The following is a 17,539-nucleotide window of genomic DNA, read 5'->3' as shown; positions in this document are numbered from 1 at the left end:
GAATCAATTCTTTCTTTCATGCCCACTAGCAATCCTCTTTTAGCCGATGACTCAACTATGATCGGCCTTTTCTCTTTAGTCTTTCCAAAATATTCATAGAATTGCTCCTCTAATTGAGACCATGAACCAATAGTACATTGCGGCAAACATGTAAACCATGCAAAGGCAATACCGGTGAGGGATAAAGGAAAATTTCGCACTCTCATATAGTCTTCTTTACCGGCAAAACCTAGCTGTGAGAGATATATACTAATATGTTCCATAGTGGTTTTATCATCTTCACCACTAAATTCATAAAAATCAGGTACCCACCAACCATTAGGAGTTTTCAAGTAATTATAGCATAATGGGTACGGTCTATGATAAGTGAGCACCTTCCATTTAGAGGAACCATATGGATTTCTAGCATGGGCTAAATCTTCATCGATTTGGCTTGATTTGAGAGCAACAAATGAAGCCGAATCATGATTGTTTGCAAGTGCACACATTGCTGAATTTTCATTGATTCGGCTACAATTATTAGCAATATATGGAGCCGAATTATGAGTTTTAGCACTCGAATGCCTTGCTAAAATTTCACTAATTCGGCTATGGTCATGAGCGTAATACAAAGCCGAATTGTGGGCATTGATCTTTGCATAAGGTGCTGAATTTTCAGAGCAATTGGCTAAATAATTAGCATTGTTATAACCAATTTTCTCATTCATCGGTATGTCTTGTGGTGGAACCACATATTGTGAACTTATAGCCGATGAATAACAATTTACGTGTTGTATGTTGCTAGTAGCATCAAAACTCGAAGAATTTACAACATGCATCGGCTCTTGACCATAATATTCATAATTATGATGTGTATGATGAGGAGCATTAACAAAAGTATTAGCCGATGTAACATATCTAGTATCATTACAGCTAGCAACACCAACATGAGAGCTCATAGAACTTGCAAAATAACTATTAGGATCATAAGATGCATTTGCAAGTTGTACCTCAGGGTAATTATAGTAATATTGTGATGCAACACCTTGGTACTTCATGATTTATAACTTGACCGCCTTGCTGAATTTTCTGATAAGCAGCGCAACTTGTTGCAAAATCGCAAACAAGATCAAAAGGGGTCAAAACCAGATGCGATCGGCCTTTTGGGCCAGATGCAAGGTAATGGCGAGCACAAGAAGATAGATCAACGAGGAGTAAGGCTAGGTCAGAGAGATCGGCTATAAGAGATAGCCGAACCAATCGTCCCCAGCAGAGTCGTCAAAAAGTGTGTTGACGTCGGAAGTGATCCGAATCAAATACCAACAGGGCCTTGGATGCCCGGGCCTCTACAAACCGAAGAATGCAGCGAGGATGTTACTCTTTCATAGTGAAGAACGGAGAGGTCTACAAGCAAACTACCAAAGGATAACCAACGTGCTTACGTGACGAAGAACCGGCTTGTTTTCAGGCAAACTAGCAAAGAAATCGTCGAAGCTCTCGCGCGGGAGGGACCCCGTCAGGGCAAGGACGTCGTCGGGTTGCCCTAGGCTGGCCGGCAAGCCTAGGGCGCCATCCTTGGTCGTCGGATCAAGGGATGAACAGCATGGGGGTTGGAGAAGAGGGCAAAAGGGTTGGAGTTGAGGTAGTAGATTGATTTGTTTGATGATTGGATAGATGGGTCCTCAATCGGCCATGATCCTCTCATATATATAGAGGGGGTGGTCTTATCCCGGTAGAAAACCTCTCCAAGCCTTATTTTCTAAGTTTCCCACGAGTTTGAAACAGTTCGGATCGGAATCCAAAAGGCTAGATCCGAACAGGATTTTCTGTCAGGTATGTCGGAAGTCCAGTCGGAAGTCCCAACTTGGGTCGGAACTCCCGACATAGGGATAACCCCAGACACCCGAGCAGATTTCTTCAGGCTTCCCGGAAGTCCCGACACACGTCGGCACTTCCGACAGTCGGAACTCCCGACTTGTGTCGGAACTCCTGACAACGAGGCATCTTTCCGAGGGCATAACTTCTTCATCCGGACTCCGAATTAGACATTCCATATATGTTTCTTGACCGTCTCGATGAGAGGAATGTAATGGTGAAGTCCATTTCACATTTTGACAACTTCACAAAATGAACATTTTTGGTTGTCAACACCAAGCATTAGTTTAAGAATGACACCCTTATTTAAAAACCAGATAAGGACCTTAATCACAGTTTTTATGGTCATTACATTGACTTTCATTTTATTGAGCCTGACTTCAAGGCCGCGTCGATCACACGACACTGATTGCTCTAGCATCACATGTACATATGTCGTTTTTTTATGGTAACAGGAGGGGGTGCCCCCTACATATGTCATTTTCACGAGGTGGCGGCACTGAGAGGTTCCACGAGTTACGTATTGTAACAATTATTAGTTCGACTTAGTTGGCACTGAATTTTGCACTCTTCTTTACAAGAAGATACCCCGCATTGCTGTGGGGATTTTAGAATAAAATTAAGTGGAGATGATATGGATGGCTTATATTAAGAGGTTGAAAGTTAGTGAAATGATATGACTATTAATAAAAGACGGTGTGGATAGGTAGTGGGAGATGATGTGGATAACTTGCCTATTAAGATAGACTTGGGATTAGCTTTATGCACGTTGCTATGGGGATTTGGAAATGAAATTAAGTGGAGATGACATGAATAGCTTGCATAAAGAGGTTTGAAGTTAGTGGGATGACATGACTATGAGTGGGAGATGACGTGGGTAATAGTGGAGGAATGGTGTAGATGACTTTGCACATTAAGATATACTTATAATTGGGATTAGCTTTATAAAAAAAATAGATTATTGCTCTGCTCTCGCGATTGGCGTAGCAAAAACGTATCGTGGATTCGCACGGCGCGGTCTTTTTTAGTAAGAGCAGAGGTATGAGGTATCCATTAATGGTTGCGCACTCTTGCCGCACTTGTCTTCACAGAGCAAGCAAAGGCATGCAAGCGCCATCCATTATTATAAATACACAGGCAATAGATCCACGCCGAGCATGCAGCCATAGCTACTTGCTGAAGTTGAACACAAGTACATCGGCCACGCACGCTCTCTCTTGCAGTTGCAGCTAGCTAGCTAGATAGAGAGCGAGGATGATGCCCTATGGCACGGCAGCGGAGGCGGAGGCGGCGCTGGGGCGCTCCATGACCTGGGCGGAGGCCCTGTGGTTCCGGTACTCGGCGGCGATGCCGGACCTGTGGCTCACGTGGCACGTCGCCCTCGTCTACCTCGTCATGTACGCACTGGCGCCGCTGCCTGTCATGATCCTCCAGCAGCTCGCGCCGGGCTACGCTCTGCGGCACAAGCTCCAGCCCGGGGTGCCACAGCCCTCGCCGGTTTCCGCGTACCTAACCTACATATGGGACAGCAAGGGTGTCACCCTGTCCGCCTTGGGTCCTTTCCCGCTCATCTACTCCGCCGCATTCAAGGTCTCGCACCACATCTGTCTATCCACCGTCTACATATCTACATATTATATGTTAATTTTTTTTAATTTATTACATTTATTGACATGGTAATTGTCAACATGACTAGATAGCAAATTAAGGGCTCATTTGGCAGGCCTTCTAGAGTGGCTTCGGCTCTCATCAAAACCCTGCCAAATGGTCATCCAAGAAACAGAGCTCTTGGAAAGAAGCCCAGAAGAGTCGGAGCCGTTTTTCTAACGGGCGGAGCTAAGCCACGAAAACGTGGCTTCTAACAGTTCCTCCTCACGAATATGACAGCGATGATAACTAAACCGACACTACAGTTATTTTTCAAACATTTTTCAAAACAGTTTCAGCTTCTCCGGAGAAACTGTTCCACAAGAGAGAAGCCCTGACGAAATGGCCCTATATGTTAATCCTGCTATCATTAGAGTAGATAAACATGGCTTATGTGCTAACTGGGGCTTCATAATTAGTAGCCAATGTTTCTCTCATGAATGATACAAATAGGAATTAGAATTGTACAATGAATCATCATGTGCTTATTATTAGGGATTGTACAATGAAATTTTACTATGTATCTAGACATAGCCAATATCTAAGTGTCTAGCAAAAATTATGTAACTAGAAAAGTTAAAATTACTTATAATTTGAAATAGAAATAGTACATTGGAATCAAGCTAGTAAGAACGTACTGGCACCTCAGCTAGAACAACTAAATTAACTGATGCAATGCAGTTGATCTTATACCTTCTCATATGATCGTATATATACTACAATTGTTGTAGTTGTTTGGGGTCCGGACGGGGCTTCCTTTGCCGTCGGTATGGGAGACAGCGATGCACCTCATGGTGTACTCGTTGGTGGACGACTACCTGTCGTACTGGCTCCATCGCTTCCTGCACACCAAGTGGGGCTACAAGAAGATCCACTGCATCCACCACGAGAAGACGGCGCCGACAGGGTTTGCCGCGGCCTATGCCGCCGGCACCGAGCTCAGCTTGTACCTCGTCGCGCTCTTCGTTGGGCCAGCGATCGTGCCCAGCCACATCACCACACACTGGCTCTTGTACGCCATCCGCATAATGGAAGCCTTCGACACACACTGCGGGTAAATAAACTACCTATGTTATTCACCTCTAATCGATCTTTGTTCTGATTAGGGGAGGTTTACCTCGTGTCTCTGATGAATTCATGAATTACTACTAATTAATCCCTTGTTGTAAATGTAGTTACCACTTCCCGTTCAGCCTCACGAGGGTGATCCCATTCTACGGGGGCGCAGAATTCCACGACTATCATCACTACGCTGGAGGAAAAACCCACAGCAATTTTGGTTCTCTGTTCACATACTGTGATTACATATATGGGACAAACAAAGTAGGTCTACAGTTTCTTGTGCAAATGCGCGCGGAATACATAACTCTCTATCATCTGAGTAGCTTATTCATATTTTCTCTTCTTTTCTTTTCAGGGCTACATGCACCACAAGGGAAACCTGGCCAAGGTAGCTTCAAACTTTAGCCACCTTCCTAGATTTCATCTGGATACAAGTATAAATTGAACTCAATTTGGTTCTTCATTAAATTTACCCCTCCATTTCCAACTAATTCGAAATTATGCACAAAAATAATTAATTAGTATTACTTACCACTTCAAAAAAAATGTCTCCATGTGGCTACGCCGCCTCACATGTCACCCGTTACATGCCTCTTAACTTTCGTTACTTTGCGCGCAGCTGAAGATGGAGGCCGAACACAACATGAAGGGCAACAATGGGAAAGAGGAGTGAGATTAGTTAACATTTTTTTTGGCGGAACAGATTAGTTAACATTTTATGTGTGAATAAGTTGAACAGTGAATATATCCATCATATACAATTACTGGTTCCGTTGCCCAGAGATTGGATATCCAACAAATATCCATATTTATTACCACAGAGTTTCTTGATATGTACTCTTAGGGCTTGTTTGGTTGCACTTGCACTCCAATCCACCTCAATCCAGGTTGACCGGTAGGCGGTAGGGATTACACAGTGGATTTAAGTTCATCCAAACAAGTCCTTGCGTGAATATACGCGTGTAATCTATATGTCCACAAGCTAAGAATATCATGAGTATAATAATTATAAGTTTCCTGGTGAAAAATATTTTTTGTTTGCTACTCCACTACATTTGAGGGACCTGTCACACATGGTGGCGGCTTGGGAAGCAAAATACTGATGCTGCCACACATCCTGTCACACCCGATTTTAAGGATAAAATATGATGCATAATCTTATGTGAACCCAGAGATCAGTCACACACATAAGCCGACAAATTATAAATAGTATCATCACAAGTGTTTATTACATCACGAATATTAAGACATAGTCTTCACATAAATATAGCGGAAGTATAATGAAAAATGTCTCGCGGAAGCTCCATATCACAGGGACGTCAACTGGTTGACCACAAGTCTAATATTCCTCAAAAAAAAAGTCGTCACTACCATAGCCATCTGTTACCCATCCAGGATTTTTATCCAAATAATGAAAATATACAAGCATAAGTACGTGTCATACTCAACAAGTGTAACATAGGGTTCATGAGGCTCAAAAGGCTTGACACAGGTTCAACAACATTCAGCTTTTAATTGTCACAATTTTAGCATAAGAATATCAACAAGTTGTTTCAATCCCAAAGTAAAACACATGATCAATGTAAACATGAATAATGAAAAGCATAAACAGATAATTCTTAGTGATCATCTATTCCGTAAATGTTCCAAGGCCGCTCGTGACCGTGAGCACGGCTGATATACCAGTTTTACACTCTGCAGAGGTTATACACTTTCACTATGAGTCGTGATACCCATATACCCGGGTTAATTACTCCCAAAACACTTCCGAGGTGAGCAGGCAGGGGTCACTATGAAGCCTTTCAAAGGTTAGTCTAACAAGTTAGGGCCGCTAGGTTTATGTGCCCAGCAAATGTAAGGCTCCCCTTCCAACAGGCACAATGACACGCAGCCTATACACTGACGGACAGAAGCCGCACTATATCCAACCCAAAACACACCCCTCTTGCGCCATAAAGGTAACCTCTAACAAGCTAGAAAAGGTCCTTGTACTGAGCCAAAGCCAGAGCCATGTGGCCCTCACAGCTGTACTGTAAGTCTCGGATGATCACTTATAAATAAGTCCTTAAGGAGAGAAATCTATAGCTTTTAGAAAGTAGCTAAACACTCCAGCCCCCTGTTTCCATGTTGCTAAAAAGTCATGTTTTAACGTTTATTGCATATACCATTAGTCAAGTTATAAGATCAAGGTTTAGTTGAGCACTAGCAAAGTTATCCAATGCATATCCCATAAGAGACAAGGTATAAGTTCAATTTTAGGGAATCCCTATCAAGGTGACACATGCAAACATGAATTAAATGTATTAAGGTGATAGGAAACAAGGATGATCCCATGCTATACTTGCCTTAGACAAAATGCTCCTGCTGATCCTGCTCGTCGAAGTAGTACTCTTGATCACCCACGAATTGCTCACCGTCTATACTCGATAATCACAGCAACATACAAGCATCCAGAAGCAATCATGCATATCAAACAAAAGCTATAGATTAGAATAGTACACTAATCAGTATAAAATCAAGATGAAAAGTTTGTAAAACAAATCTACGTCTCACTATGAACATACAGACGCGAAGATCACAAAAATCGAAGCTAAAACAAAGAAGTTATGAATTAAACAAGATTTCCTTTAGTAAAATAATAGATTAATTCTAACCTTGAATTTTAGAAGTTGAAAACACACTTAACAATAATATAAACATGTAGATTACTCAATTACGAACCTAACGCAACTTGAACGGGTCAAATCAGACCTAAAACATGAAAGTTATGGCCTATAGAAACTAGTGGCAAAACTGTAAATAGATGAAAACGTATTTTGGATCTAACACAAAAGAAATTACGCTTTTCAAAGAAGAAGGCGAATTCTGTGATTGCGCTTTGGATTGTGGGTTTTATAATTAAAAACTCGAGGGACTCTTTAGCAAAAAGGCCGGCCAAATCGGTATCAACCGATCTAAGCGGTCGGATCGACAACGAACGGCTCAGAACAGATCAGGAAGGGAAGAAAAAAACCGGCGTGTCGGCGGTGAGCTCCGACGGCGGTGCCATAGCCGGAGGCGGGCGACACGTATGAAACATGGCCTATGGACCACGGATTCACGAGCCAAAGACATCGGGAGAGAGGAGAGCAAGATGAACTCAACTAAGTAGCTTACCATGGCGTGAAGCGAACAGGAGCGACATGGTGCTCGGTGAGGTGGGCGGTGATGGCGGTGGTGCTAGGGTTGGGGCGGCTGGCGCTTTATGGTCAGGTGAGGGCGGCACAACATAGGGGCACTATTTATGGGCGGCTTCGGCATGCGGGGCACGCCAGGGCGCGGCGTAGAGGAGGCGGACTCGGCGGCGATGTTAGTGTCTGTGTCGGACACGCGCTGGAGGAAGAGGAAGACCCAGATGTGTGGGCCCAAGCTGTCAGCGAGAGAGTAGGGGAAAGGAGGGGCGCGGCGCGATGTGCAGGCCGTTAGCTGGCTGCTGGGCCGAACTTGTTGGGCCGCTGCGGGAGAGGGAGCAGGCCACATGGGAAAGCAGGCCAAGCTGGGCTACGGCGGGCTGAAATCCAAGAATGGAAGAATAAAATCCTTTTCTATTTTCTTAACACATTTTAAAATCTAATTTAAACTCAAATTCCAATTTTTTGCAAATTCCAATTAAACCAAAGCATCACAAATAAAATATGCAGCATCATATATGCACATACATGTATGTAGACCTATATTTGATTTTATTTTTAACAAAAGTTATAATTTTCCTAAATTTAAATGCTCACAAAATGCATAATTAATTCATTTTCTGCTATTTTAAAATCATGCAAATTTTTAGGGTGTTACAATTCTACCCCCCCTAAAATGAATCTTGTCCCCGAGATTCGAACGATGCTTACTCAAAAAGTTGCGGGTATGTTTTCCTTAGATCCTCTTCTCTTTCCCAAGTAGTCTCACCTTCTGTATACCGATTCCACTGAACCTTACACATCTTTATAACTCGGCTCCTTGTAACCCTTTCTGGCGTCTCCAAAATCTTTACCGGAAATTCCTCATATGTAAGATCTTACTTAACTATAAGCTCCTCTAATGGTATCTGCTCCTCTAGTACACACAAACACTTCTTTAACTGAGACACATGAAACACACCATGTACACCTAACAAGCTCTCAGGCAATTCCAACTGATAAGCTACTTCTCCACGTCTCTCTAAAATCTTTAAAGGCCCAATATACCTTGGTGCTAACTTTTCTTTCATGTTAAACCTTCTCATACTTCTCATAGGTGACACCTTCAGGTAAACATAGTCCCCTATTTTGAAAACCAATTCTCTTCTCCTAGTGTCGGCATAACTCTTCTATCGAGACTATGCCACTCTCAAGTTATCCCTAATCATCTATACTTGCTCTTCTGTGTCTCTTAAAACATCTGGTCCGAACACTTGAGTTTCTCCCATTTGATTCCAAAACAACGGGGTTCTACACTTTCGTCCATACAAAGCTTCGAAAGGTGCCATATTGAGACTCTTCTGATAACCGTTGTTGTACGAGAACTCTGCATAAGGCAAACTCTTGTCCCAACTTGTACCATACTGCAACGCACAAGCTCTCAACATGTCCTCTAAAATCTAATTAATCCTCTCAGTTTGTCCATCGGTCTGAGGGTGATACGCTATACTGAAACTCAACTTTGTTCCCAATGAGGTATGTACTGTTTGCCAAAAGTGTGACGTGAATTGAGTACCTCTATCAGACATGATCTTCTTTGGAATACCATGCAGACATACTATTCTTTCCATATATAATGCAGCCAATTGGGGTCCAGTATAGGTAGTCTTGACAGGTAAGAAGTGAGCAACTTTAGTTAACCGATCCACGATCACCCAAATTGAATCATAACCTCTCTGAGTGTGTGGTAACCCAACAATGAAATCCATACCAACTTCCTTCCACTTCCACTCAGGTATCTTCACTTTTTTGTAATAATCCTATAGGTCTTTGATGTTCAGCTTTGACTCTCTGACATGTATCACATAAAGTAACATACTCGGCAACATCTCTTTTTAGTCGGTACCACCAATACTTCTCTTTTAAATCTAAGTACATCTTGGTACTCCCGGGATGAATAGAGTAAGCAGACTCATGTGCCTCATGAAGAATCGCATCTCTTATAGCCTTATTCTTAGGCACACATAGTCTTTCACAAACCACAGAGTTCCATTATCATCCATACTGAAACCTGGTGCCTTGCCAATTACTATGTTCTCCGCTATCTCTTTCAACTTCGCATCCTGTAACTAACCCTTATGGATTTCTTGCTCCAGTGTGGGATCTATCACCAACTCCACCGCATTAGTAATAAAGCCCAAGTTCAGTTGCTCAAATTCTACACACAACTCACTTGACATAGCCGCCACTTGCACCTCCTTGGCGTAACTCTTCCTGCTAAGAGCATCGGCAACAACGTTCGCCTTTCCAGGATGATAGTGTACTTCCATATCATAATCTTTAATCAACTCCAACCATCGATGCTGCCTCAAGTTCAGATCTGTCTAGGTGAATATGTTCTTCAAACTCTTGTGATCAGTGTAGATATCACTCTTATGTCCGATAAGATAGTGCATCCATATCTTTAGAGCATGAACCACTGCAGCTAACTCTAAATCATGAGTAGGATAGTTTAGCTCATGCTTTCTCAACTATTGGGATCCATAGGCCACTACTCTTCCTTCTTGCATAAGAACACATCCGAGACCTTGACGAGATGCATCACAATAGATCGAAAAGTTCTTACTCAAATCTGGCAAAACCAATACTAGGGCTGTAGTCAACCTCTTCTTCAATTCTTCAAAGTTAGCCTGGCACCTTTTTGACCACACAAACTTAACATTTTTCTCCAATAGAGTTGTCATAGGTTTGGCAAGTTTAGAAAACCCTTCTATGGACCTTCTGTAGTATCCAGCCAATCTCAAGAAACTATGAATCTCTCCCACATCGGTTGGTGGTTTCTAATTCAACACATCTCTCACCTTACTTGGATCTACTACTATTCCATCATTAGAGACAACATGGCCTAGGAAAGAAACTTCCTTCAACCAAAACTCACACTTCCTTCGCTTAGCATACAACTTGTGTTCTCTGAGCTTTTGCAAGACCAACCTTAGATGTTTAGCATGCTCTTCTTCCATTTTGGAGAATACCAATATATTATCGATAAATACCACCACAAACTTATCCAAAAACTCCATGAACACCTTATTTATCAAGTACATAAAGTATGTAGATGCATTGGTCAAACCAAAGGACATAACGGTATACTCGTACAAATCATACCTCATAGTAAAAGCTATCTTGGGCATGTGAGTTGCATGAATCTTCAACTGATGATAACTAGAGCAGAGATCAATCTTAGATAAAACACAAGGACCTCTCAACTGATCAAACAAGTCATCAATTCTAGGTAGCGGGTACTTGTTTTTTATAGTAACCTCATTTAGTGATCGATAATCAAAACACATCCTCTGGGTGCCATCCTTCTTGTCAACAAATATAACCGGTGCTCCCCAAGGTGACGAACTTGGATGAATGAAACCTTTCTCCTACAACTCCTTTATTTGTTTCTTAAGTTCCTCTAGTTCATTAACCCCTATTCGATATAGATGCTTAGCTATGGGTGCAGTTCCAGGTAATAATTCAATAATAAACTCAATGTCACTATCTGGTGGCATACCTGGTAAGTCATCGGGGAACACATCTAGAAACTCATCCACTACCGGGTTCTCCTTGTTGACGCGATCATCAAGCAGGTTCATTATGGCTATCGGTTGTGCTTGAACTACAACATCGACACTGATTCTATCTCCCTTTGGTGTTGTCAAAGCTACTACCTTTTCTTTACACTGAATCACTACTTGTTGCATCATCCAATCCATACCCAAAATAAGATCAATTCCCGTTTGTAACACCCCAGGTGTTTGTCACTAGTTAAGCTATGGGTTTGGGCTCAAACATGACAGATTGAGTGACGTTGAAGATGTCAAGGTCAAACCTTTGGAAATGAGCCCCAACCTAAACTCGGATATTGCACCCTTGCTTTACATATAGGCCCTTTTTCGGATATATGCTTGGCTGGTGTTATTGGAATATCTTCATGTGTCTCACATCACTATCCATCTATATTGATCACTGGAAAAGTTTCATGAAGTTTGAAATCAAAAAGTCACATGAAATGATAAGTTATATCCTTATTGGAATGATTTTACTAAGTGCTTGAATTGCACTATTAAGTGAATGGAAATGTAGGTCATCAATCAAACCTTGCAACCCTGCCCAAATGACTCTAGATGAACTCTACAATAAAAGTCATGAAAGGTTCATGTTGAGCAGAAGTTAAGAAAATGCCTCAATCGGTTAATAACTCTAATTTGAGCTTTACAGTGATGATACTTTGACCTATGTTGACCAACCACTTACATTGCTTGCATGGAGTTGCACCTTAAATAAAAGTTGAAGATTGAGTAGAGTATAACAAACTTTGTTTTTGGAACAAGAGCCAGATCAACTTGGAACTAAGTCAAACAGAGGCTCGAAAATTGAATCAGCGGCTGTTTTCAGACTTAGAATTTTTCTAAGTCTGGAATTCATCATCGTCGCCATTAGCATCTTGCGTTCTCGTGATTTTGTTAAGCAAAGTGAGCAGGACCCAAAATAAAAGTTGGAGTATACATGATGGAGAAGAGCATGTATGAAGATGACACTCAGTTGACTTTATTTTGCCCATCAATTTCTGGAGGTTGTTAATCGTCGTTAATGCACTGACACTGCCATCTTGGAGTGTCATTAACCGCTAATCTATTGCCCCAATGGCTATGATCCCTTAATAAAGTTTGTAGATCATTAGAAGTGGAACAATTTTTATTCAAGGGCCATAGCCCAGTTCAGCACGCAAGCATCCCTATCACGGCCTCCAAGTCGAGCACCGCGACACGCGCCACGTGTTTGACGAAATGGTGTCGTGGCAGCCATGCACCGGAGCGCGCCCTGCCATGGCTGACGCATGTCCAAGCTCTACGCCACGCGCCGCCTCGCGCCCTGCTCCTCCATAACGCATGCCAGAGCTACCCCGCGCCTTCCCCCACTCGCGCTGCCGCTCCTCGCTTCGCCCAGTCGCTCTACGCTGAGCTGCGGCCAGGGCCGCCATTGCTGGGCGGCGTAGCTCCTGTGCCACAGTTGTTCTTCCACCCCCGTGCGCCTCGTAGCCCTGACTCCACCGCCACCGGCTCCGTCGTCGCCTCCTCCCTTGTTCCGTGCCGCTTTGCCAACCGCGTCGCTGCCCCTCGCCGTGCCGCTGCTGCACCTACTGCCCTATAGCCATGGCCGCCTGTGGTAGCTTCATGGCCATGCCACTGGGGGCCAGCTCAGGCTGAGCTAGTGCCAGCCGTGGCCCTAAGCCCCAGCGCCCCCCCCCCCCTTGTCGCGGTGCCCTTTTTCCCCAGCCGGCCGAGGCAGCCGCTGGCCGGTCCGACGGCCGCAGCGCCCCTCTGCCCCTCGTCTGCTTGGTCTGAAGAAGAAGATGGGGTGAGATGTAAATAGAAACAAGTATGAAGGTTCCTGTTGTAAAGTAGCCAGAGACAAGGGTTTACCTTCTTGGGCTTGTTCGTTTCGTGAAAAGTTTAGGGTTCCCGACGTAAAAGTATTTTTTTCTTTTATCTTTTCCTTTTATGCATATTATGTGCTGAACTTTGAAAATTTGTATTAATTAGTAGAAAATCCATAACAAATGAGGACTTTTTGGAATCCTTGTGAAATTGTCTATGCAGTAGATCTATAATATTACATGTTTTAGTTTAAATATTTTTCTGTAAAAATAGATGTGTGCAGTTAGGTTCTTAATACTAGTTATGTCTTGTCTTTTTCATAACTGAAGTTGTGATGCTCAAATAAATGTGAAATTTTTATGGAGTGTTACTCTAGTGACGTTTGATGTCCGGTAAAAATTTCAGGAGTTTAGACTTGATGGTTTAAGAGTTATAAAAATAACAAATTCCCTGTGTTGCTTTGCTCCTATCCTGAATAAGTCTGCATGTTTGAATTAATTGGCCCAGTTAAGTTGTGAATCATGTTTGGGTGATAATACATGAGTTGTAGTACTTTTCATAAGCTTTTCAAAAAGTTAAATTTCATGATTTTTTGGTAAGTAGATCTTGAGTTATACTTGCTTCAATCTCTGTGGCTGTTTCTGCCCAAACCCAGAGAGGGTTTCCTTGTTCTCACTGTGGGGCCTTCTTAATAGTAGAATTAGCTTGAGGTTTTTACAACAAAGTTGTTTATAATTTGATAAGATTTCTAACAAGTCTAGAACCACATTTATTGGACATGTATAACTCCATTTATAGCTGTTTAAAGTGGCATGTCAGTTTCTGTCTATGTTTTGGACAGAGATGCAATTATTGGATTAATTGACCCTTCTAACTGTATAATCATCTTAATATGAGAATAAGAAAGTTGTAGGTAACTTCCTAAGCTTTTCAAAAAGTTATTGTTCATGTTTGTTGGAGGTCTAGAACTCCAGTTATGCTTCTCTGAAGTTCCTATCCGTTTTCTGTACCACTACTGTTGGGTTGCGTTTGCAGTTTTGCTTGTGCAATTATTTTTGTGGTGTAAATGATGTTTGATATGGTTGTAGTGAATACAAAAGTTGTAGAAAATTTCATGATCTTGCTTGTGTTCAAATTGTAAGGCCATAGGCCTGATAGTGTAGGAGTTACATGACTTTTAAGTCTTCTGTCAGGTTTTGATTGTATTCTGAGCAGATCTAAAAGATGCTAGTGTTTGATCTAATTAGGATTTGAATGAGCTTTTGGTGATAATAACAAAGTTGTAGATAATTCATGTATCTAGGTGATGTTAAAATTTGGTGGTATTTGGTCTTGTGGTTTGTGAGTTATGCCTGTTTAAAGTTGGGTTTTAGAAATGGCTGCTCTCTGTCAATTGTGGACCAGTTTCTGTAAATGGGTATATTTGACTTAGTTAACTTGAGAATCATGCTAATATGATTACAGATGAATTGTAGAAAATTCCATAAGCTTTCCAGAATGTCTTGTTGCATGGCTATTGGATTTATATAACTCTAGTTATGATCCAAACATGAAGCTGTTGTTTCTAGTCCAGAAATAGACATATGCTAGTTGTGGTTGTTTACTCCATATGTGGCTAAGTGTGGCTTATGCCCTTGTTGATGGTCAAGTTATGATACTTGTGACCTTGTAAAACCTGTGTCATGCTTGATGTGCTTGCTCTCTATAGTTAGTTGTGTGATGTTAGTTAAATAGCTATTGGTGTCTATGTCTTGCATAACCTTGTGTTTGTCTTGAATGCTTATGTGATGCATCTTGTGTTACCATTCATCACATTCATACACATGCATCTTGCATCTCATTTAGGTACGCTAGATGAACCACGTGAAGGATGTGATGTGGAGCCGAACTCGAAGATTGGGTTTGGTGGATCTATCCCGAAGATGGAAGGACTAAGCAAGTGCTAGGACTGGAGATGTCACCAAGATGGTGCAAGCTAACTGAACTGACTTGTGTCGGATCCTAGGCAAGCCCCGGAGCATTCTAAGTCTCCTACTTTATAAAAGCAATTCTTCCTATATATGAGTTTATATATTGTTGCATTAAGTTGTAGGAGTTGATTGAAACCGTTGATGCATTTATTACTATCCTTGACTACCTTATTACCTTTTTACCCTGTTAGGTCGGGATCGAATAACTGCTTAGCCTTGCTTAGACCGGTAGCGATCGGTGATTTCCGGTCACCTACACTTATAGGTGGTTATTGGAAGAATTTAGCTATGAAAAGAATGATATCCTGGAATTAACCATGTGTGATGGATAATTGGAGACCGGACGGAAAAAGTTGGAGGCAACCAGACAGGGTTCTGGGGTGCTGTTAGTTTTCCATCTGTGTCGATTAGGGACCGATCGTTGCTCATCCCTCTTGTCATGTTGAACGTATGCCTCACATTTAGCAGGCCGAATAAAGTACCTTTCGACCACGAACCTAGTGACACTATTTGAGCCGGGATAAACTCGGATTGGTAGACTGGTGCTGAAGGGGGTATGATAGGGACGCGAAGAGTGAGCCCAAGGTGCGTCCTGGCTGTCGGGCGGTCCCTGGGTAGTGCGGTCCCTGACTGTTATCCCGCGGCTACTTGGAAACTGTCATTGGTGATCTGTAGCTCACTTGTTCGGTGAGTGTGGTTTGTGTGAGGAATAAAGCACCAGCTGGTTAGGAATCGATTTGAAATGCCATCGCTCCTGGATAGTGAGCACTTGACTCGAGCTACAGCATCGTAGTAATTATGATGGAACACTGATGGTTATCTGGATGGTATGGGATATGCTAAATCTAAGTTGGTAATTGAATGTTATTGGTTAATCAAGTGATTGCTATAGTATAGGTGCTTACCTAGATGGACAGATCATAATAAAGATGATGCAAAGTACTTAAAATGGTTTCTTCATGATAGCTTATGCTTTTCGCAAACGAGTCAGCTAGCCCACTAAAAAAAGCCTTGCATAATCCTTGGTGTCGCTTTATTTTGGTTTCCGACGGGTAAGTCTGGCTGAGTACATTCGAGTACTCAGGGTTTATCCCACCATGTTGCAGGTGGAGTTCTCGGCCTGTTGAAGATGGTGGCTAACCGCCAGTGGGCTCGGTGATTCTATATTTACTTCTCATCTATATGCTTTTGTCGGATGATGTCACTTATGCTAGCAATGTAATTTGAAAGCTATGTTGTTTTCACTAAGCGGTTTTGAAACTCAAACTTGTACTATTATTTGTGAACCCATTTGTAATATTATTTCCGCTGCAACCTTGTTATGTGATGTGTATTTGCTTAATCACGCGATCTTGGTTGTGATGTTGATTTACCGAGGTCTTTCGGGACACTCGGCGGACTACCAGGTTTATATGAGTGAAAGTATGTGTGTGTCAACATGTTAGCGGGGACAGCCGTACTTGATCTTGTATAAATTGGGCGGTTCTGTTACACCGTTGTTCTCAACACAGTGGGGGTCACTTAAAACTCTAGCCCCCTTAAGGATAGACTAGTCGGGAGACAACGGTAAGAAGCTGGCATACTACATCCTGGTGAGTTTACTAATATAGGATCTTTCATGGCACATAAGGGTATGCTATGCATTCTAACAAATGCTTGTGATATGAAAGAATGTGACACTCTAGAATCAAAAAGAACAGTGGCAGGAGTGGAATTGACATTGAACGTACCAAGCATGACCTCAGGTTCCGCAAGCGTCGTCTCTATAGACACATGATTTACCTTCCCATAATGCGGTGGCTTCTGGTTGCTATTTTGCCTCTGGGGGGTTGCTGGTTGGGCTTCTCCGGGCAATTATAAGACAGGTGACCATCTTTACCACAACGGAAACAATTGTTGGGAGTGCTAGGGGCACTAGTCTTCGTGGGAGTGTTGTTAGGCGTTCCCTGTCCTAGTGTCTGCTGACCACTCTACTACTGGGGGCGTTGATTGCCATTTTGCTGTGGGTACGGTGGATGCTGAGGGTACTGACCACGATTCCACTGATTGGGTGGTCCCTGGTACCTCCGCTGGAAGCCTTGCTGAGGGTTGGTGCACGGATGAGTATTGCTTCTAGAGGCCTGTCCCTGAAGCCTCCTCTTCTTGGCCTCCATCTCTTTACGCTTATTGTCAATAACAATGGGACGATTCACCAGTGTCTGGAAATTGGGGTATGTATTGGACATGAGCTGGAGTTGCAGACTATCATACAAACCCTTGAGAAAGCGACGTTGCTTATCAGCCACCTCATTCGGAGCGTAACGTGACAACTAAGCAAATTTGTCATGATACTCAGCTACGGACATATATCCCTGCTTCAGAGCTCTAAATTCCTCCTACTTCAGCTCTATCAATCCTTCGGGTATTTGGTAAGATCTGAAATTCTCTC

The 17,539-nt window shown here is 42.5% G+C and overlaps 1 protein-coding gene across 1 annotated transcript; it reads left to right on the top strand.

Moving 5' to 3' along the window:
- The first annotated feature begins 3,108 nt into the window (after window positions 1–3,108).
- LOC136505970 (very-long-chain aldehyde decarbonylase GL1-10-like) lies at window positions 3,109–5,236 on the top strand. Its single transcript, XM_066501100.1, has 5 exons — window positions 3,109–3,444; window positions 4,233–4,555; window positions 4,677–4,824; window positions 4,919–4,951; window positions 5,183–5,236. The coding sequence occupies exons 1-5, from the start codon at window positions 3,109–3,111 to the stop codon at window positions 5,234–5,236; spliced, it is 894 nt and encodes a 297-aa protein (XP_066357197.1).
- Window positions 5,237–17,539: the final 12,303 nt, after the last annotated feature.

This window comes from Miscanthus floridulus, chromosome 14, assembly GCF_019320115.1.
Source record: "Miscanthus floridulus cultivar M001 chromosome 14, ASM1932011v1, whole genome shotgun sequence".
Classification (NCBI taxonomy): domain Eukaryota; kingdom Viridiplantae; phylum Streptophyta; class Magnoliopsida; order Poales; family Poaceae; genus Miscanthus; species Miscanthus floridulus.
Note: the sequence above shows the minus strand (reverse complement) of the source record. Positions and strands in the feature narration are given on the sequence as shown.

Coding starts and splice junctions, on each gene's coding strand:
- LOC136505970 (XM_066501100.1), top strand. CDS start 3,109: ATGATGCCCTATGGCACGGCAGCGGAGGCGGAGGCGGCGCTGGGGCGC. Junction 4,556..4,676: donor GCCTTCGACACACACTGCGG/GTAAATAAACTA, acceptor TTGTAAATGTAG/TTACCACTTCCCGTTCAGCC. Junction 4,952..5,182: donor ACAAGGGAAACCTGGCCAAG/GTAGCTTCAAAC, acceptor CTTTGCGCGCAG/CTGAAGATGGAGGCCGAACA.